At 54.4% G+C, this 20489-nt stretch overlaps 1 protein-coding gene across 1 annotated transcript; it reads left to right on the forward strand.

Annotated features, from left to right (window-relative positions):
* The first annotated feature begins 4467 nt into the window (after positions 1-4467).
* Positions 4468-13565, forward strand: LOC102945773 (steroid 17-alpha-hydroxylase/17,20 lyase). Its single transcript, XM_037905035.1, has 8 exons — positions 4468-4776; positions 7464-7602; positions 8605-8834; positions 9531-9617; positions 10844-11056; positions 11750-11919; positions 12037-12140; positions 13218-13565. The coding sequence occupies exons 1-8, from the start codon at positions 4468-4470 to the stop codon at positions 13484-13486; spliced, it is 1521 nt and encodes a 506-aa protein (XP_037760963.1). The 3' UTR covers positions 13487-13565.
* Positions 13566-20489: the final 6924 nt, after the last annotated feature.

Genomic DNA, 20489 nt, shown 5'->3' on the forward strand with positions numbered 1-20489 from the left:
TTGGACTAGATGACCTCCTGAGGTCCCTTCCAACCCTGATATTCTATAATTAACTCCATTTTGCAGATGTGTAAACAGGCACAGAAGGGCTAAGTGACTTGCCCCAATTCTCATAGCAAGTCAGTGGCAAAGTTGGGCATGGGACCCATGAGTCCTAGCTCCCAGACCCCTGCACTGCCCACTGGCCAACACTCCTTTGGTATTATAACCCTCTTCCCAAGCTTTCACTTCTTGAGATTGCTTTCCTTCTTACACAGGCTTGGGAAGGACATTGCTGGTCTTGGCCCAAGGAAACATGTCATCTTTTTTCTTGTAAATAAACTGCTTACCAGCTGCTTTAAAGGCAGGATGACTGCTAACATACTACCAATGTACTGCTGCTAATATAACATTTTGCACGGCTATAGCACTTGAGAGTCTCCGAGGAGATTAGAGCAGATGATCATGTGCCTCAGAGCTCCCCTCACTCATTCTCATGGGTAAGTCTTATCCTTTTTATTTGGGGGAAACTGAGGCACAATGCAGGCTTACATCCCCTCCCCTGTATTGTCATTTGCATTACTTCCCCTCTCACTGCCCCCATCTCCTTCCCCCAAGTAGTAGCTTTACAAACCCTTGGAAAAGTAATTGACTTTGTGCACCTCTTCGAGGCCACTCTGCTGAATCTGTCCCCAAGGGTACAGTGGAAATCAGGTAGCATCAGAGAGAGAACTCGGAGCTCGGCCAACACGACAAGCCATTAATTGCAGCACACGTGATTTATCTTCACTCTGGAACATACCGTCTTGTCCGTGCCATTTAAGTGTACGCTCCGAGTACCGTCCTGGCCATTACCTTGAGGTGTTCAAGGGAACCCAGCCACCGAGGACAGCTGTTGAGGCCACCAGAATGGAAAAGGGGGGATGCTAGGAAGCTGAGACAGCATCAGCCTTCCCAACGGTAGCTGGAAGGATGTTATGGAGTCTTGGATCCATGGCAAAAAGGAACCTGACCAGACTGAAACCAGATGTAAACCCAAGTAGCCTCAGCAAGATGCTCATCGTAAAGGGGCAGCTAGTCATTCATAGAGCCAAAGGGTTAGAAGGGACCACAAGGGTCATCTAGTCTAACCGCCTGCCAAGATGTCAGATTTGTTGTGGCTAAACCATCCAAGACAGATGGCTCCAGCCTCCTTTTGAAAACCCCCAGTGACAGAGCTTCCACAACCTCCCTAGGCGTCTGTGCCATTGTCCTACTGTTCTTACAGTTAGGAAGTTTTTCCTGAGATTTAATCTACCATGCTGTAGTTTGAACCCATTGCCCCTTGTCCTGCCCATTAACACAGTAGCAATAATATTCATAAAAATACGTTGCCCTTCTACAGAACTTTCCATCCCACCATCTCAGACTGCTCCACAAGTTAATTAGACTGCACAATACCCCTGCTGACGTATGTTCCGCACTCTCCAATCTTAGAGCAGTTCCCTTTCATGGTGACGGCTGCATCAGGCCATTAAACCCAGTAGGTAGGAAACTGCCCTCCGGAAGACCCCTTTGAGCCCCAGTGTATTGTAACCCTGGGTGGCAGCAGAGCGGTGTCGCCTTCATTCATGTCAGGCCGGGCTCATTTCCCTCGAGCAGAGGGAGAAGTTGCACTCACGGTACATGTACACAATACCCCGAGACTGAGCCAGAAAACAAAGCGCTGCTTTATCACACAGCTCTCAAGCTGTAAAAAGGCAGAGGTGAAGCCGTACTTAACCACAGCACTACACCGCGGCCCAGCCCGCCTCTTCCCAGAGAACACACAGCCAGCGGCTGTTCTGTCACAGAGGGCCAGTTGAGGAATGGGTACAAAGTTTTGGAGGCAAACTTCTTGGGTAAATTCAGCCCCTCCCCCTGTGCCGTGGGACGTTTGCTGAGCACTCAGAATGCCTGCAGGTGGTCGTGGCCCCAGCTAACCAGGCCCTCTGTTGCTCTTGGTGCACTCAGAGAAGGGAATGTGCACGAGGCAGCCAATAAAGTTGCCTTATGTCTCAGACTTGGGGTCCAAATTCTGCTCTGAGGTAAATCCCTTGCAATGCCATTTTGTTCAGCAGAGGCTCTCCATATCTGCACCCATGTACCTGAGAGCTGCACCTGGCCCTCAGGGCTTCCTTTGGGCAGCGGGGGAGCCCCTGAGCTAGAGGTGCTTTTTCACCAGAGTGATTCTCCCATTCTGTAATCTGCCTCACGTTGTCTAACCCATGGGGAATCGGTGCAAAAGGAATCCACATTCATTGCTAAAGATTCAGGGCTGCTAGGCCCACCTTTTCCAGGCTACCTTTCGAGAGGAATCCCACTTCCCCCACCACGCGGGATCCTGCCCCGCTCCGTCCTCTGCCTCGGCTCTTCCGGCTGGAGACCTGTCCCCCCCGCATTGGGTCAATCCCTGGCTAGGGCACCGCCGCGTTCACCCAATGAGCTGTGTTCACCCAATGTGCTGCCAACACAGGAGTAGCTGTTATATGGCACAAGGACTTTTTTAACGTCATCTAGTACATCTGCCATTGTGGTACTTCCTACGGACCTGGAAAGGCCATGCATCAGAGCAGGAAGAGTCCTTTAAGGCCATTCCAAAAGAAGCCAGTTCCCTTATGAGTTGTTTCCTGTTTGATCGAAAAATAACTGCCTTTCTTTCTATACAGTGGAACTATGTAATGGTAGAGCCTTGGTATTTCAAAGCACCCCAGAGGCACTTGCTTTTCCTTCCCACTCACTGGAAAACTGCACGGGTGGGTTCAGGTGAGACACCTGTGTCAGTCTAATATCCCTCAGTGACTCTCAGCTTAGCTATGCTTCCAGTTGGGTTTTCCATCTCAGTCTGCGATCTCAGAGTATAACTGAGTTCTTCCCCTCCCACCCCCGCTCCCCGCATGCATCACCCTCTCTCCCACTTACACCTATGCAACCCTGTGGGAGTGTAGAAGGTTCAAAGAAGAGCCACGAGAATGATCGATTGATTGGAAGCCATGCCTAATAGTAACAAACACAAGGAGCTCAATCGGTTTAGCTGATGAAAGAGACTGTTAAGGGGTGACGATCACCGTCTGTAAATACCTATGTGGGGAACAGAAATTTGATATTAGAGGCTGCTTCAGTCTAGCAGACAAATCCATAACAAGAGCCAATGGCTAGAAGTTGAAAATGGACAGCCTTAGACTAGCATTAAAGGTGCATATTTTTAACAGGGAGGGTAATTAAACACTGGAACAACTTACCCAGGGTTAGGGTGGATTCTCCATCACTAGCAAATGTTAAAAATCACAGTTGGCTGTTTTTCTAGAAGACCTGCTCTAGTTCAAACAGGAACGAATTCAGGGAAGTCCCATGGCCTCTGTTATCCAGGTCAGCAGGATGATCACTTGGGGAATGGACGCTGTTAATGTGCCTGCTGTGGCTAGCCATAAAAGCTGTCCTTCTGTGCTATTTAGTTATCTTGGCTGTTCCCTATAGCCCCTATGCAGATACTTTGGCAATATAAAAACTCAGCCATGGTCCCTTCTCGGAGCTCTGATATTTGGCGTCCTCTCTAGCTCCTTCCTCCCAGAGTATGCAGTAAATCAGGCAAGAATTCCACAGGGGAGGATGGCTCTAAGAAGTGGGTTTTAAGGAGGGAGATCCAGTGGTGTTGGCTCCCTACTGATTCAGGGGGAAGACCACCCCTCTACTGGATTTCCAACATCACTTCCTGCAGCACTTCGCAGCTCTTCCAGCGATGTACTGCTGAACTAGCCCGAGGCTGCTTAGCTCATGAGAGCTGCCCAGATCCCTGCACAAGCAGGCTGGTCCCCACGGAGTTTATCTGCACTAAGAAAGGGCTCATGATTATTAAAGCACTGAATTGGGACTCTGAAGTCCTGGGTTCAAGTCCCACCTTTGACCAGTCTCTTACTCCTTGAATGATCCCCATCTGTACAATGGGGTCAAAATCTTCCTTTGTCTAACTGGATTGTAAATGGTTAGGGGCCAGGATTGGCTCTCACGATGCAGCTGTACAGCACGTGCTCCAATGGGGCCACGATCTCACTTGGGGCCTCTAGCTGCTACCGTAATGCACATAACAATAAGAAAGTCTTGCCACGCATCCTGGCAAAGGTAACTCTTCCTAGGTTAGCTCTGACCCTATGAGGCACTGCTGATCCTCCCTGCCTGCCAAACCCACAACCCATGTTGATATTGCTGGGGGTTTGCTGGGATTTTTAGGAGCTTGCAAAGACCAGCTCAATTAGCCAAACTTACTAAAGACGGATTCTGCTCTTGCTGTGCTGGCAGCCGGGAGGCTGGCTGCGTTCCAGCCCAAGTGAGTAGTTATCTTCCAAGCTATTGATAACACAGCCCTCCGCAAGGCAACAGGCAACCCCAAGCCAAGGCAATGTCAGCGAAAGCCCTTATAAGGGACCGCGCCTCACTTGCTCCAGGGAGAGCCGACAGCCACAGCGAAGGACAATGGTCCCACTCCTGGGAGTGCTGCTCCTGTTGCTGGTGCTCCTCTCCTCCTGGAGACTTGCAAAGGGGAAAGCAGAGCCCAGGCCCAAGTACCCCAGGAGCCTGCCTTCCCTGCCCATCATTGGGAGCCTGCTGCACCTGACCGGTAACTGCCAGTTCCATCTCCTCTTACACCGCCTGCAGAAGAAATACGGCAGCCTCTACTCCCTGCAGATGGGCTCCCAGTACATGGTGGTGGTGAACCACTACCTGCATGCCAAGGAGGTGCTGCTGAAGAAGGGAAAGACCTTCGCCGGCCGGCCCCACACAGTAAGTAACCCTAATGGCCCTGTCCCTCTAGCTGCCTGGGAGAGAAAGGAAGCAAAGCCTAGAGAGTAGAGCACAGGGGTGGGAGACCTGGGTTCTAGTCCCAGCCAGCTTGGGGTCCTTGGGCAAGGCACTTCCCTGCTGTGCGCCTCAGTTTCCCCATCTCTAAAAGCAGGGGGATAATACCCCACCTTGCGGTGCTTTGAGGTCATTGAATGACAGGTGCTAAACACACTAAAGCAGTGGGTCAGACCCTTTCCACTACGGTGACCCCCACATTTCCCCTCCTTCCCATCTAGCCAGAAAGAAGGGGAGGGGTGATTGTGAGACCCATCCACCCCCTGACTCCCCAACCTGTTCATAGCCCCCAGCCTGAGGTCCCACACAGGGGGAGAACCATGCTCCTGTTAACCCTTGAGCTGCTGTGCAGGAACTAAAGCCTCTTTATTCATATGGGTGGCACCCTCATGACAAAGGTGGCTGGTTCTCGGGGTACCAAGGTTCGTGAGTCACCTGGTTACCTCCCAACCTCCAGCATACAGGAATCCTGCATGTGTTTAGCTGGAGGCCAGCTCCTAACACCACCAGCCTGTTAGCCAGCCAAGCACTCTCCTCCGGGCTAGGTCTTACTTTGACTTGCAGGGCAACAATAGGTGCACCCCACTCCCCACATCCCTTTGAAGCGTTGCCCTGGACTAGCCAGCCCCTGACACTGGCTACACTCAGAAATCCCAGGCTTGCTGTCCCCAAAGGCACAGTATCTGCACCAGATGGTCAGATTCAGCCCCAAACCAGCGCTTGATTTAACACCGCAGCCCAGAACTACATTTATAGTGAAAACACAGCTAAGTTTGTTATCAGAGTTTAGAGCTTCAGGAGCTGGTGAGTAAGGAGCCTGGAAACAAAGAGGTACACGTAAAACAAAATGATACCATGCTTTCCAGAGACTAACTCACAGGTTCACCTCCTGCCTACAGCAGTTTCTCTCACCCCAAATTTTGACCGAGGCTGGTTCTGATCCAGTTTTCATGGGTATAAATGCACTGCCTGTTTACTTCCGAGGTGCAGGAGAAGGGGGTGTCCTCTTTGTCTTCTCCGTGCATCCCCAAAGTTCATTATCTGTCCTCAGAAGCAGTATCACCCCTCACCCCGGCCGTCGCTCATTTTTTCGGTGTGCTCTTCCCTGTTGTGTTCGTGTCTCTCTGTTGACTTGGAATGCGGATCTGCATCCGTTGTGTTAGCTTCCTATGCTTTATTTACACGCCGACAGAGAAAAAGGGGAACAAACATCCTTTCTCGGACAGAAAACCTGTCTGGCCAACTCTGTCTTGGTACAGACGTTAAACCGTATTTCCAGTCTCTGTGCATAACGCCTCACGTAGTCTCTGTACATACATGTCACAACGCCTCTGATGACCAGTGTGACCCCAGCTTTCCCTTTAGACCTCACCAAACATTCTTTGGTGAACCAGAATATACAGCCCAGAATCCGGCTATGCCTGTAACCCCTTGTCAGCTGGCACTGAGAGGGTCTCTTGGGTCACAGTAGGGTTACTTCAGTATGTGACAGTAATGACCCCAACCGTGGCAGCGTCTCTACTCACAGCTGGCTCCTGAAGGCCACTCAGCTTTTCCCCCCCTTTGCTTTATTTATCCCCACAACATTAGAGTGACCCTGCTGATCCAGGCTGCAGGTCCAGGGACATGTATGTGTCCCTGAGGAACCTCCTGCCCTGACCACATTCCCTTTCTGGTTTCAATGGGGGAGGCCACGCCACTTCTCGTCCCAAACTGTTGGGTGGTACTGGCATGCACTGTTAAAGTGGGGCTGCGTTCCATCCCAGAGGTGGCTGCATTTCAGTGCTGGGTTAAGTTGCTCTGGTGCCTGCATAACATGCAAAGCGCTCGTAGATGCTCTGGGATGAAATGTGCTCTAGGGATGGTTTCACTGACTCTGTATAGGGCTTTACACAGCCCCAAAGGGCCAAACTTACCATTGGTCCAAGAGGTGTGCAAAAGGTGCAACTCTGCCAGCCCCAGTGGCGTTGCACCTGTATAGGGCCAGAAAGTGTGGGGTGGGAGGAGGAGGGCTCTGTGGAGGTGAAAGACTGCTCCCCCAACCCTAACCAATCAGACTGGAACTGCAGCCAAGTGTGCAGGGCAGGAAGACATGCTCCCACGCCACGCTGCCACTCCATCAGCCTTGTAACTCCAGCTGCAGACAGGACAAAGCTCAGGCACCAAACCCCAGAGACCTGCGGGCCAGAGGCCAGGCTGGCCCATTTCCTCCCCTGTCGAATCCCAGCCTTGCTGTTCCTTAAATATCCAGAGGGGGCCTCCAGTGCCCAAGACAAGGTGCTCCTGTGTGCCATGCAGGTTACAGGTACTGTCCCCATTGTTCACCCCGCAGCGCCCTGGACTTGGAGGCAGCCCCATGTGTCCGCCCTGGCCATGCAGAGCACTAGACCTTGGCTCAGCCGTTTGGGCCCGGGAGGAGCTGGGCACTGCACAGCTGCTTCAGGTCAGCTCCAATGCTCAGGGTGGCTGGGCCCGCAGGCAAGCAGAATGGGCTAAAGCAGGGTGCAGAAGAGGCAAGGTGACATCGCTGGCTCCCAGGCCAGGCTCCCCCTCGCCCCGTCTCACAGTCCTGCCAGCAGAGGAGATTGCTATGTCCCTCTCTTTGCCCTCAGGTGACCACGGACATTCTGACCAGGAACGGCAAAGACATCGCCTTCGCCACCTACAGCCCACACTGGAAATTCCTGCGCAAGCAGGTCCACGCGTCACTCTCCATGTTTGGAAAAGGGACGCTGGCCTTGGAGAAAATCAGTAAGTGTCACTTCCCTGCCTCTGCATCAAGGGAGGCCGGCCAACCGCGGCAGAGGGGAAGGATGGGCTAGCGGGTAGGGTGAAGTGCTGGCAGCCAGGAGAAGTGGGTTATATTCCCTGCTCCGCCACAGATACCTTGGGCAAGTCACAATCTCGCCTTGCAGGCCCCGTGCTATCCCAGCCCTGGGCTCTGCATATCACAGCTCTGCTGACATGCCTTAATCACGACTAGGGCCCTGCGAAAAGCAAGATTTCACTGCCTGCGCGGAAATCACAGCATTAGCCCCGTACTGTGTCTTTTCCAACAGCAGGGTGGTGGAAGTGGCCATCCATGCGTGCTGGTCTTGTGCTCAGTGGGGCTCGTAGCACGGCAGTGTCACAGCAGAGCAGCAGTTCGGAGGGGGTCAGCAGCTGGTTGTAGGCGAGGCACATAGCTAGTGGCACCGCTGCTTGGAAAACAAGCTACGAGCCACAGCGAGCATGAAATCAGCCCACATGGATGCCTGGTACTGCCTCCTTCCTGCAGGGAAATCACATCAGTCTGGGGAGGACTTGGTGGCTGCGCTTATTCCGGGAAAATCGATACTTTGCCCGTGATGCTGCCGGGAAATTTTTAAAAATCATCCACGAGTTTTCCTGGGCCTGACTTATGAGCTGGGACATATCTTGCTTTTCCAGTCTCATCTTCCTTGCCTCCCACACAGCCCCCCTGCTGTTCCAGTCATGGGATCCCCCCACAGCGCTGCCAGTACCCCTTGATCCTGACCCACAGCCCCATGCTGTTCCAGTCATGGGCTCCCCCCACAGCGATATCAATACCCCTCGATCCCGACCCACAGCCCCCCTGCTATTCTAGCCCTGTGCACGACATGCCCCCCCTTTGTCCAGTTTGAGCTGCCCTAACCCCAGTTGTGCTGACACACCCCAGGCTCAATGCACTCTCCCCACTTGCTAGGCCCCAGTGCTCACCAGACGCACCACCATCTCTCCCCTTCCTTCTAGTCTGTCGGGAAGCTGCCTCCTTGTGCGAGTCTCTCAGCAGTTTTCAGGACGCCCTCCTGGACATGGCCCCGGAGCTCAACCGAGCTGTTACCAATGTGGTGTGCTCGCTGTGCTTCAACTCCTGCTACAGGCGAGGGGACCCCGAGTTTGAGGCCATGCTGCAGTATAATGAAGGCATCGTGAACACGGTGGGCCAAAAGAGCCTGGTGGACATCTTCCCCTGGCTGCAGGTGAGAGCTGGAGGGGGTGGTTGAAGAGGGGAGATGGTCAGTCGCTCTTAGTCCACCTCTAGTTTGCCCCTCCTCACTCTTCACTGGCCAAAGTGGGCTGGCTGGGACTCTCCTAGTAGCCCATAGAACCTCTCTCTGCTCAGCACCAGGGTGGCTGGAGCTGCACCAGGCATGAATTCACTGAAGTCAGTGGGTGATTATAGAACTGTCGCTACGTTCACTGGGAGGTCGGTAAAACGACGTCCAGTGGCCAGTTGATGACCTCGGTACATTGGTGGATTTGCACAAAACACAGAGCACACAAAACACCAGCACTTAACAAAAGCACCAGGCAAAGGTTGTCGTCTTGCTCCCTGAAGGACATTCCCCAGCTCACTGCTGCAGCAATGTGCTGGCTCTCAAACATCGCTAGACATTTGTAGTTGTTGCTACCTACCCTAGCCATTCAAAAGAAGAAGAAGTGGGTTACTCTGGACCACAGCGTTTCGCTGCCCAAACAAGGCACCTGACACCAAGGGTCCTATGGACCCCGGTGGGCCACCTGCGCCCCTCTAGCTGGACCTGCTGGGAGACCCAGGGCTCTGGAGGAACAGGGCTAGTTTGGGAACCAGGGGGGACTTGCTCTGGATTGGGATACACACCTGCCACAGATGAAGTGGAGTGAATGGGTGTCACCGCCGGTCTTTCCTCCTGCAGGTTTTTCCCAACAAGGACCTGGCGTTGCTGAGGAGTTGCATCGAGGTCAGAGACCAGCTGCTGCAGAAGAAGTTCAAGGAACACAAGGTAGGTAGCTCAGTGTGGCCGCTCACAGGCTGCACAGACATGGGGCCAGGCCTGGGGAGGGGCTCAGACCTGGGACCCAGCTGCCGGGCAGGGGGATGTATTGCTACAATCTGCACCCCACGTTTCCAAATCCTTGAGGCCCTGCCAGCCCCAGTGGGGAAGCAGCAGGGACCAGTGAGGGATCTGCACCCCCCATTGCTGATCTGTCCCCAGGCAGCAGGATCCCCAGCTGACCAGCATGACTCAGGGGATGGGAGTACACAGCACCTGCTGTGACAGGTGGGGCTGTATGAAGGGAGGGGTTTACAAGCGCTTCCCCACCCATTACAACCCTCACCTTACTCTAAGGAAAAGAAACTTTTCCCACACCCTCAGTGCTTGGTGTACAGTGGGGAAGGGTTACAGCATGGGATTGCGTGCCCCAGCCCTGCTAGCGCACCCCCATCCTGAACTCCAGTACCCTGCTGCTACCCCAGTCCTGGGCTCCCCACGCTCAGCTCTGCCACCACACCCCACTCTGGAGTGGGTAGAATAGAAACGTCCTGCAGCAGCGCAGATCTAGGTCCAATTCCCAGCTCTGCTGCTGACCCAGTGTGCAGCCTGCGCCAAGTCACGGACCCGCCCCATGCCTCAGTTTCCCACCTGTAACATGAGGCTAATGATACTTTCCAGCCCCATTGACAGGCCTAGTGAATAGGAGAGCTGGGTTCTGCCGCTGGCCTGCTGAGTGACCGAGGACAGGTCATGTCCCCTCCCTGTGCCTCAGATTTCCCATCTGTAAAATGGGGCTAATAGTACTGCCCCCCTCCTTTGCAAAGCACTGTGAGATGTACTGGTGAGAGCGAGGTGTTATTATCCAGGATTAGTATTGTTACTCAGTCATTTCCCAGGCAGGGCCGAACGTTGCCCTTGTCCCCAGCCCCTGCTGGGCCGGGGAAAGGAGTGCTGGGGAGGTGGGAGGTTTAGCCACAGGTGGGGGCAAAGAAGCTGCTCCTGTCCATCTTGAATGGCCACCTTCACATAGCTTGGAGTGTCAGGCCCACACCTCCTCATCCACTCCTGGTGGGGGTCCTTCTGGCTGGGGAGGGGACAGCCACCCCCTAGGCCCGTTGGATCTTCCCGGCGTATGAACTGACGCTGAGGAGTAGAGGGGGGCCAGGAAGGGCCCTGCTGCTTAGCTCCCCTTGCGGCCACCTCTGACCCCTGCTGTCCTGCCCCCCTTGCAGAAAGCGCTGGGCAGTGACTCGGTCAATGACCTGATGGATGCCCTGCTGCGCGTCCAGCTCAACATGGAGAACAACAACAGCCAGCTGGCCCTGCCGCTGGAGCTGACAGACGACCATATCCTCATGACCGTGGCCGACATCTTCGGGGCGGGCGTCGAGACCACCAGCACCGTGCTCAAGTGGGCTGTGCTCTACCTGCTTCACTACCCGGAGGTGCGCGTGTCCCCCCTGCCCACGTGGCCCTTCCGCCCCTCACCCACCCCCAAGCACAGAGCCTGCTGGAGAAGAGCGCTCAGATGTCCCTTTCTAGGGTGCCCTCTCCTCCAGGCCATTCCTGGAGTGGCCCCAGGGCTGGCTGTTGAACATGGAGGGCGGGATGAGCGTGTCCCCAGCGGCCTGGTCCACAGGCATTTCCTGTTTGTCCTAGACTAATAACCTCCTCTGGAATAGCTATCCCTTACCTGGCTTGGGCTAGGGTCCCCCTCAATGACGCCGGGGTCCCTGGAAATCCCGCTCAGACCCAGGCAAGCATTTAACAGCTGTTGTTTGGCCCACCAATCTTTCACATCTGTCCTGCTTGGAGGGGCCAAACAGGCGGTTTTGGGTCAATGTTGTGACAAAGCCCGGCCCCGCCGGGACCTATCGATTGGGGCTCTGCTGTGCACCAAGCTAGGGACAGAATTCAGACAGTCCTGACAGAGAATCTCCATTAGCTTTTGGCCTTACAGGGCCCAAGACACACAGTGAGGGGTCCTCATTCGATCCACTAGGGGGCAGTAGTATACGTACCCTACCCAGGTCATTTAGTAGCTGGACCAAAGTGCCATGCTTTGCCATAGGGAGACCTGTAGCCCTTAGCAATCCCCGCCCTCGGCTAACGCTGGCCCGGCTGGGCTGTGCCCCCAGGTGCAGAGAAAGATCCGGGAGGAACTGGATCAGAAGATCGGCTTCGAGAGACACCCCCAGCTCAGCGACAGGCAGCAGCTACCCTACCTGGAGGCCACTATCAGCGAGGTCCTGCGCATCCGGCCTGTCTCCCCTCTGCTGCTCCCACATGTGGCCCTTACGGACACCAGGTGAGACTTCTCTGGGCACATCCCAGCTCATGGCCCAGCCCTGTCCCTCCTTTGACAGGGGGAGGAGGCGATGGCAGAGCGACACACTGAATTATTCTCTCTCCCACCACGTTGCAGCATTGGGGAATACACCATCCGAAAGGGAGCCCAGGTCCTCGTCAACCTCTGGTCCCTTCACCACGACGAGAAGGAATGGGACAAGCCAGAGGAGTTTAACCCAGGTGCGTCCTTTTCTCTGCCCTTCCTGGCTGGAGCTTTGGGCTTAGTATCCGCACCCGCCCATCTCTGCCCCCCGGGCCGACGGGGTCATTGCTGAGCCAGGCTGGGTTGAGAAGTGCCAGACTTTGCCTCTCTGTTGCCGCCAAACAAAGCTTGGAGCTGGCTGCGGCCCAGATCACTGGCGGAGAGACCTGCGGCCAGGGGCTCATTCTAGCTTGGGGGGCTCCCTGGGCTAGGTGGTGCTGCCCTCCCTCAAGTCCCCAGTCCCCATCCTCCCAGATGGAGGACAGCGTGGAGCCTAGTGACGCTGCTCCTCAAGCATCCAGAAGGGGGCGCTGCTGAGCAATGGGACCCGCTTCCCTCTGGGCAGTGCTGGGCCCACAGGTGACCAGCTGCATTGGAGCCTCCTGCATGCAGCACCAGTTTGGCCCACCTTGGATTAACCTTATGCAGGCTGGACTGTGCCAGGCTAGAGCTTCTTCCCAGGAGACAAGTGCGGTCAGGATCAGGGGGCACACAGGGGCTGGCGATAAATCAGAGAGGCTCCAAGTGCAGAGGCCTTGTCTCGCTCCTTCGAATGGAGCAAGGGAATCAGGACAGACCCAAGTGGGATGGGGAGTGTCGGAGACCGGGTCTAGGATGCAGTGCTCACGCCTTCAGGTTGCTGCTACAAATCGGGCCTTGGCACCACAAGCTGGCACCATGGCACAGCCCTTTGGAGGGACGTGTGAGATGAGTTTGGCAGGTCTCTGCCCTTATGAGAGGCACCAAGTGCACCGTGTGACTGGGCCAGGATACACCCTACACCTCTCCCTCCGGGCTGGGGCTGTGAGGGAAAGCCAGCACTTCCTGGTCCTGTGCCAGCTTCAGCCTGGAGCCCCTACTTCCCCCACACAAGTGGGGGTCTGCCCAGGCCCTTTGGCCAGTAGCTGAACATGAAGGAAGGGGGGAGAGCTGGCTTGATTCTGCTGTAGAACAGCTCCGTCCCCCAACCACAGTCCCAGGTACCCCACACATAAGGAAACATCTCACCAACGATGCTGTCCCACCCTTTAATGAGGCTGCTGCGCCCCCTGCAGGTCGCTTCTTGGATGAGGAGGGCAATCGGATCTACTCGCCCTCGCCCAGCTACCTGCCCTTCGGAGCCGGGAGCCGGGTGTGCTTGGGCGAAGCCCTCGCTAAGATGGAGATCTTCCTCTTCCTGGCCTGGATCCTGCAGAGGTTCACCCTGGAGGTCCTCCCGGGCCAGCCGCTGCCTGCGCTGGAGGGCAAGTTCGGTGTGGTGCTCCAAGTGCAGCAGTTCAAGGTGATGGCCAGGCTGCGGGCAGCCTGGCGGGATGGCGTGTAGAGCTGCCCGCACCATGGACCCAGCCAGCCGCTCCAGGGACACAGCATGGGAGGCAGCTGCACAGGGCAGGTCTCTATCCAACCCCAGGGATGTTTCTATCCCCTAGACCAGGGGTGGCCAACCTGGGGCTCCGGAGCCACATGCGGCTCTTCAGAAGTTAATCTGCGGCTCCTTGTACAGGCACCGACTCTGGGGCTGGAGCTACAGGCGCCAACTTTCCAGTGGGCCGGGGGGTTGCTCACTGCTCAACCCCTGGCTCTGCCACAGGCCCTGCCCCCACTCCACCCCTTCCTGCCCCCTCTCCTGAGCCTTCCGTGCCCTTGCTCCTCCCACCCAGAGCCTCCTGCACGCCATGAAACAGCTGATTGGGAGGTGCAGGGAGGGAGGGGGAGGCGCTGATCGGCAGGGCTGCTGGTGGGTGGGAGGCGCTGGGAGCGGGGGCGGGGGAAGGAGCCGATGGGGGGCTGCTGACGTATTACGGTGGCTCTTTGGCAATGTCCACTGGTAAATCCTGGCTCCTTCTCAGGCTCAGGTTGGCCACCCCTGCCCTAGACAGATGAAAGGGGTGCTGGTTGGGTCATTATTTAGGCAGGGATGAGCCTAGTGGGTCAATGCCCCAAGGGAAACCGCTGCTGGTGCCGGGGTTTCTGAGCCCCTGCAACACCATTCAAAAGCTGTACCTTGGCTGCATGGCCACGATACACTGTGCCACTCCCTCCTCATTGCTCTGCCATGCCTGCGGGGGGCGAGGGGGGATATCAGTCCCTTGGGGGACAGGCAAGGAGCAGAGGGAGTGAGTTGGTGGAGGGGCTTAGGGGACTAGCAGAGGCAGGTTTCCTGTTCCACAGGAGCAGATGGGGAACGTCCCCCATAAGGGGGCCTCGGCCCTCTGGGACCCAGCTCAGCCCCTCAGGGGGCTTATCACCCCAGCACAGCTCCAGCCCTGTGTGTGGTGGGGAGGGCCCCAGCAGCTTGGGAAAGTGCTTGGAGCTCCAGGCTGGGTTACCAGCGCTGCTCAGTTCCTCAGCCCAGAGCCTCAGTTACTGCAGCTTCACCAGCCACCTTGGTCTCTGGCCCACACCCATTTCCAGAGAGGATCCGTCCTTCCCTCAGATCAGGTGACAAGGCTCAGGTGCCAGGTGAACAGGAGCAGGGCAGCCGGCAGGAACCGCCACTTCAGGCAGGTGAAACAGAAGAGCGGGTGGAGCTGGCTGGGGCAGACCTGATTCTCTGACTGGCCAGGATTTTCAAAGGGGGGGTAGGCATGCAGTTAACGAGTACATTTGCTCTGTGGTTTATGGCAAGTGCAGCCCTGGATCCCTACACAGTAACTGTCATGCAGTCGAGAGGAAGCCTGGCCCAGTGGTTAGGGTGGCTAGCCTGAGACTTGAGAGACCAGCTTCAATTCCTGCTTGAAATTCAGCAAGTCACTTAGTCTCCCTGTGGGTTCCTTCCCATCTGTACAATGAGTGTAACAGCACTGCCCTACTGCACAGGGGTCTTGTGAGAAGAAATACATTAGACTGGGACGGGGCTCAGATACAGTTGTAATGGAGGGCCAGATAAATCCCTTACATCTTTTCTACACACGGAGTTATTCTGGACTAGCAGTTCCACTTTGAGTTCACACCCAGCCTTAATCCAGAATAAGATTCATGTGTAGACAAGCCCTTAGACAGACAGTAGCGTAACTCACACGTATACTCTAGTGTAAACCGTTGGTCTGTGTATTACATGCGCTCTGCCTGATGTGCAGAGGATGGAGGTCTGTTACAGCTCCCACCTGCCCAGAACCCCCAGAGGAAGTCACTGGTTCAATCCCCAGTGTCAGCCGAGATCTTGCAGCCGTCACACTAACAGACACACATTGCTTAAATTCAAACGGTCCTATTAACCTCCTCCTCCTGGAAAAATTGGAAAGAGTCCAGCGAAGGGCAACAAAAATGATTAGGGGACTGGAACACATGACTTATGAGGAGAGGCTGAGGGAACGGGGATTGTTTAGTCTATGGAAGAGAAGAATGAGGGGGGATTTGATAGCTGCTTTCAACTACCTGAAAGGGGGTTCCAAAGAGGATGGATCTAGACTGTTCTCAGTGGTAGCAGGTGACAGAACAAGGAGTAATCGTCTCAAGTTGCAATGGGGGAGATTTAGGTTGGATATTAGGAAAAACTTTTTCACTAGGAGGGTGGTAAAACACTGGAATGCATTACCTAGGGAGGTGGTGGAATCTCCTTCCTTAGAAGTTTTTAAGGTCAGGCTAGACAAAGCCCTGGCTGGGATGATTTAATTGCGGATCGGTCCTGCTTTGAGCGGGGGGTTGGACTGGATGGCCTCCTGAGGTCCCTTCCAACCCTGATATTCTGTGATTCTTCCCCACACCCAGTTCAAAAATAGGCTGTAGGTTTGTGCCCCGCACTGCTTCCCCTAGGGAGAAGCTGTAGGAGGAGAACTAGCTGCATGGGGTTTGAGCCATGTATTTTCACTAGCTACAGCTGCTTCAGAGCGATTGCACTGATGACACAAAGCCTGAATGCGTCCCTTAGCTAGTGAGAGACAATGTCATTCCCAAGCAGGCCTTTGAGACAAAATTTCATCCAAAATGCCCCTGCCTTCTCTGAGCTGGGCCACCCCAAAGGATCAGGACTCTGGAAATCCAAGTGCAGGGATTTTCACCAGTGCAGGGCAAGTTCAGCCTGGGAATGGCTCCCCTTTTTCTCTTTTCATCTGATGGAAACATGAGGGCAGCTACAGCCGAGGTGCTTTGGAAAGCTAATGCAGCCCATCAAAAAGGCAGCTGCGACCCTGGGGGCAGGTCAGTCGAGCTAGAGAAGCGTCAATGCCACTGAACAAGGCACTGGGGAGGCCTCATCTGGAACACTGGGTGCAACTCCAGAAAGATGAATTCAGAGTGGCGCAGGTGCAGGAAAGGGCTCCGAGGACGGTCAGGGGAACGGAGAGCCTGTCGTATAAGAGGGGACGAAGAGAGACTAGGAAAACAAAGGCTGAGCAGGGCTCTGGCAGCTCGCTATAAATACAGCAGGGGAGTGGGGTAAACGCCGGGGAGGGAGAAGAGCTAGTGCCACTAACGGACAATGCTGGCAAGAAACAAACGGGGATAAAGTGGCCATGAACAAATTCAGACTGGAAATTAGTGGAAGGCTTCTACCCAGCAGAGCGTGGGAGGGTCTGGAGCAGCCTCCCACCAGGGAACAAACCCTCTAAGCCAGCTTTAAGTGTATGTGCTGGGGTTAGCTAGCAGGAGACTGACCTAGGAGGTCCCTTCCAGTCCTAGGCCCTGTGACGTTTGAGGGAGGGGAGCTGATCCCAGGCTGCACCTGTCACAGCTAACACCACGTGGCTCTTCCAAAGAGCCCTCAGACCCCTCTCGCTCACTCTGATGGCATTGTAGTAACTGAGCACCTCACAATCCTCCATTGTTTGTTCTCACAGTCACTATTATCCCCATTTTACAGATGGGGAAACCAAGACACAGGGAGACTGAGGCAGAGCAGAGAATATAACCCACTTCTCCTTAGTCCCAGGCTAGGGCTCTAACCACTAGGCCAGCCTTCCACTTTCCTACAGCTTGTGCTCCTGTCCCCTTGTGACCATAAAAGGTTCACAAAAATAGCTTTGCTGTCCTGAGCAGATTCCAACATGGGTAACCACATTCTGTCTCTCAGTTTGTCCTGCTATCCTAATTAGCCATGTAAGGTTGCCGTGTGCTGGTAGACATCCACCATATTCCACCCAAAGGTTGGCACTGTCAGTTGTAGGAACATGACTTTGGTCCACATTATTTATATTACAGTAGCACCCAGCAGCTCCAGCTGGGATCAGGGCCACTTTGAGCTCTTAGACACTGTACAGACAGTCCTGAAGTTCTCACACTGGCAGCATTAGCCCCAATTTACATATGCGTAACTAAGGCACTGGGAGATTAAGTGACTTGCCCAAGAACCCACTGGAAGTGTGTGGCAGAGCTGGGAATCAAAGCCATGTCTGCCCATTCCCGGTCAAGAGTTTTAGCCACAAGACCATCCTTGCCCCCTGTAAAGTGCGTTGCTATATAAATAAAGGGTATTATCACCGATTTGCTGGTGCCTTTTAACATTTACCCTGCAGCGAGCTGGCATTTTCACTCTCTGTGGTTTTATGATCCACAGCTATTCAGCAATCTGGTTGGATTACAGCATGTCCTCAGTGATCGGGATAACCTTTTAATAGAGTAAAGAGTCTGTGTTTGCTCTCGCCGTAAAAAACAGCCTGTACAAGAGGGAGCCGTGCAATTAGATTTCCCCCCCTCCCATTACTTGAGCTCTTAATATTTAACTAAATAGCAACAAGGCAACATCTTAGAACTAGAAAAAAACAAACAAACCAGCAACAGCAGAGGGCGCCTAGAAAGAGATAAATTCTTCCCCTGTATTCAAAAACAGGAGCTGATATGAAATAAATAACAAACCCACACAGATTCTCCCCCGACTCTCATATAACTTTTTATAGACATTGGCAGATTTTAAAATAATGTTTATTCGAATCCCTCAGTATGTGTGTTACTGACACAATGTTACCCCAATGAAACCAGAATGATTTTGTTAGCACTGGCAACAGGGGAACTTTCACTTTAAAAAAAAATAAAATAATGTTTTAAATTCTGTTTAATTTGTGTTCTTAAGAAAAGGTCTGGACAAATTTCAGTTGACGATGAGATTTTATAACACACACACATCTCTGCCCATCAAGTGACATGGCGTTAATGGTACTGAACTCCTTGGTGAAGCCCTTTAAGATCTGCAAAGCACTGTATAATAACTAGGGATTATTATTATTAACCTGGAAAGATGCCCTTTTGAGAACATCTTCCCTGTATCAGAAGTGGCCAGGGTTGTCAAAGCCACTGCAGTCTGTGAATCTGATCCTGCACACTGCTTCACATGAGCAGGATCTGTGCATCTGCAGGGGAATCGCTGCAGGAGCGGGGCTGGCGGGAACTTCAACGCCTCTGAAAAACCAAGCCCTCACTTTCTTTGCTTCCTAGAATCCCTGTGTATCTTCTGTCTCCTCCTCAACAGTCCTGTCCCCGAGGAGTGGTAGAAGGGAGCGAAACCAGGAACATAGCATTTTCAAACTTGATCCCCAGCCCATGTGGCGATGAGGTTTACCCAAGGCGTTAGCTAGATGGCGCCATGCTCATATGTTGCTTGGAAAAGAGAGGACTAAGGCGGGATATGATAAGAGGTCTATAAAATCACAACCGGTGTGGAGAAAGTAAAGAAGGAAGTGTTATTTACTCTTTCCCATAACACAAAAACTAGGGGTTACCAAATGAAATTAATAGGCAGCCGGCTTAAAACAAACAAAAGGAAGTATTTCTTCACACAATGCACAATCATCCTGTAGAACTCTTTGCCAGAGGCTGTTGTGAAGGCCAAGATTATAACAGGGTTCAAAAAAGAACTAGATAAGTTCATGGAGGATAGGTCCATCAATGGCTATTAGCCAGGATGGGCAGGGATGGCGTCCCTAGCCTCTGTTTGCCAGAAGCTGGGAATGAGAGACAGAGAATGGATCACTTGAGGATTCCCTGTTCTGTTCATTCCCTCTGGGGCACCTGGCATTGGCCACTGTCGGAAGACAGGATACTGGGCTAGATGGACCTTTGGTCTGACCCAGTCTGGCCATTCTTATGTTCTTAATTTTTGTTGGGAACCCCCCTCAAAAATAGGCTATTCAGCGCTGCAGCTTTGTCACGGTCATAGGCACCAACTTTCCCCGGCGCCGGTGTGTGCTCGCGCCCCCCCCCCCCCCGGCTCCTCCCCGACTCCACCCTTTCCCCACCCCTGCCGTGCCCCCATTCCAACCCCTTCCCCAAAGTCCCTGCCCCAACTCCGCCCCCTCCCTGCCTCTATTGGGCCCCTTCCCCAAATCCCCGCCCCAGCCCCACCTCTTCCCCGAGCATGCTGCATTCCCCCTCCTCCTCCTCCTCCTCCCTCCCTCCCTGCCACACGAAACAGCTGTTTCACGGCGCAAGCATTGGGAGGGAGGGGGGAAAAGTGGGCACGCGGCGCACTCACGGAGGAGGTGGAGGCCGAGCGGAGGTGAGTTGGAGCGGGGGGGCGGGGTGGGGAGCTGCCGGTGGGTGCTCCAGAACTCCGAAGCGTAGACCAGGCCTGTGTCTGCAGGAGGAAAAGGAGCCATTTGAGGTCATTGCAGTGACTCCGCTAAGGGAAACTACCATCCCCTTCAGCCCTATCCCCGCTGTCCTATGTGGTGGGTAGATGACTTGTGCCTGCCCATAGTGGGGGGCATAATTTAAAATGGAAGACACGTGACTGCCCCGCAAGTCTCCTCTGCCCAGTGACACTCTCCCCGCCCTGAGCCACTGCGGCGCTCTCTCGGCCCCATGTTACCTGCAGGGGTGCGGGGAGGGGGGAGGAGTTTGCGTTCCTCCCATGCCCCCCCACACAGCGCCTTGGACCATCCCTGACAAGATTTTGCTAAGTGAGCTGCTCTGGTTCAAAGACGGAGGACTTTGGGGAAGCTCTGGGCCTGTTCTGCAGAGCTCAGACTAGATGAGCTCTGCAGAACAGTGGTCCCTTCTGGCTGTACAATCTAAGACCTGCCGGGGAGGAGACGCAGGCACATACCCCCTCCCCCACCCAAGTAGAGGAGCGGGCAGCAGTCTCTGTGCAAAAAGCCTGCCCTGGGCAGTCGCCTGGCACCTGGGAGACACCAGTGGCATGGCAAGCCAGATGCGGCAGGGAAGCTGGATGTGAGCAGGGAGGGACACAGCCAGGGAACCACATGCGAAGCAGGGTGTGATTGTCAGATGCTGCAGCTGGGAGCAGGTCAGTGCAGGACACATGGGGAAGCAGCAGAGGCGGGGCCGGGGCCAGTGCAGAGGGGCCCCCATGAGACACAGCACTACCTGATCCTGGCCTGGAAGCCTGCAAGCTCCTGTTTGCTTTCAATGGAGGACTAGCCTAGAGAGGCACT

This window comes from Chelonia mydas, chromosome 7 (genome assembly GCF_015237465.2).
Source record: "Chelonia mydas isolate rCheMyd1 chromosome 7, rCheMyd1.pri.v2, whole genome shotgun sequence".
In the NCBI taxonomy this organism is placed as follows: domain Eukaryota; kingdom Metazoa; phylum Chordata; order Testudines; family Cheloniidae; genus Chelonia; species Chelonia mydas.

Coding starts and splice junctions, on each gene's coding strand:
- LOC102945773 (XM_037905035.1), top strand. CDS start 4,468: ATGGTCCCACTCCTGGGAGTGCTGCTCCTGTTGCTGGTGCTCCTCTCC. Junction 8,835..9,530: donor ACATCTTCCCCTGGCTGCAG/GTGAGAGCTGGA, acceptor TTCCTCCTGCAG/GTTTTTCCCAACAAGGACCT. Junction 9,618..10,843: donor AGAAGTTCAAGGAACACAAG/GTAGGTAGCTCA, acceptor CCCCCCTTGCAG/AAAGCGCTGGGCAGTGACTC.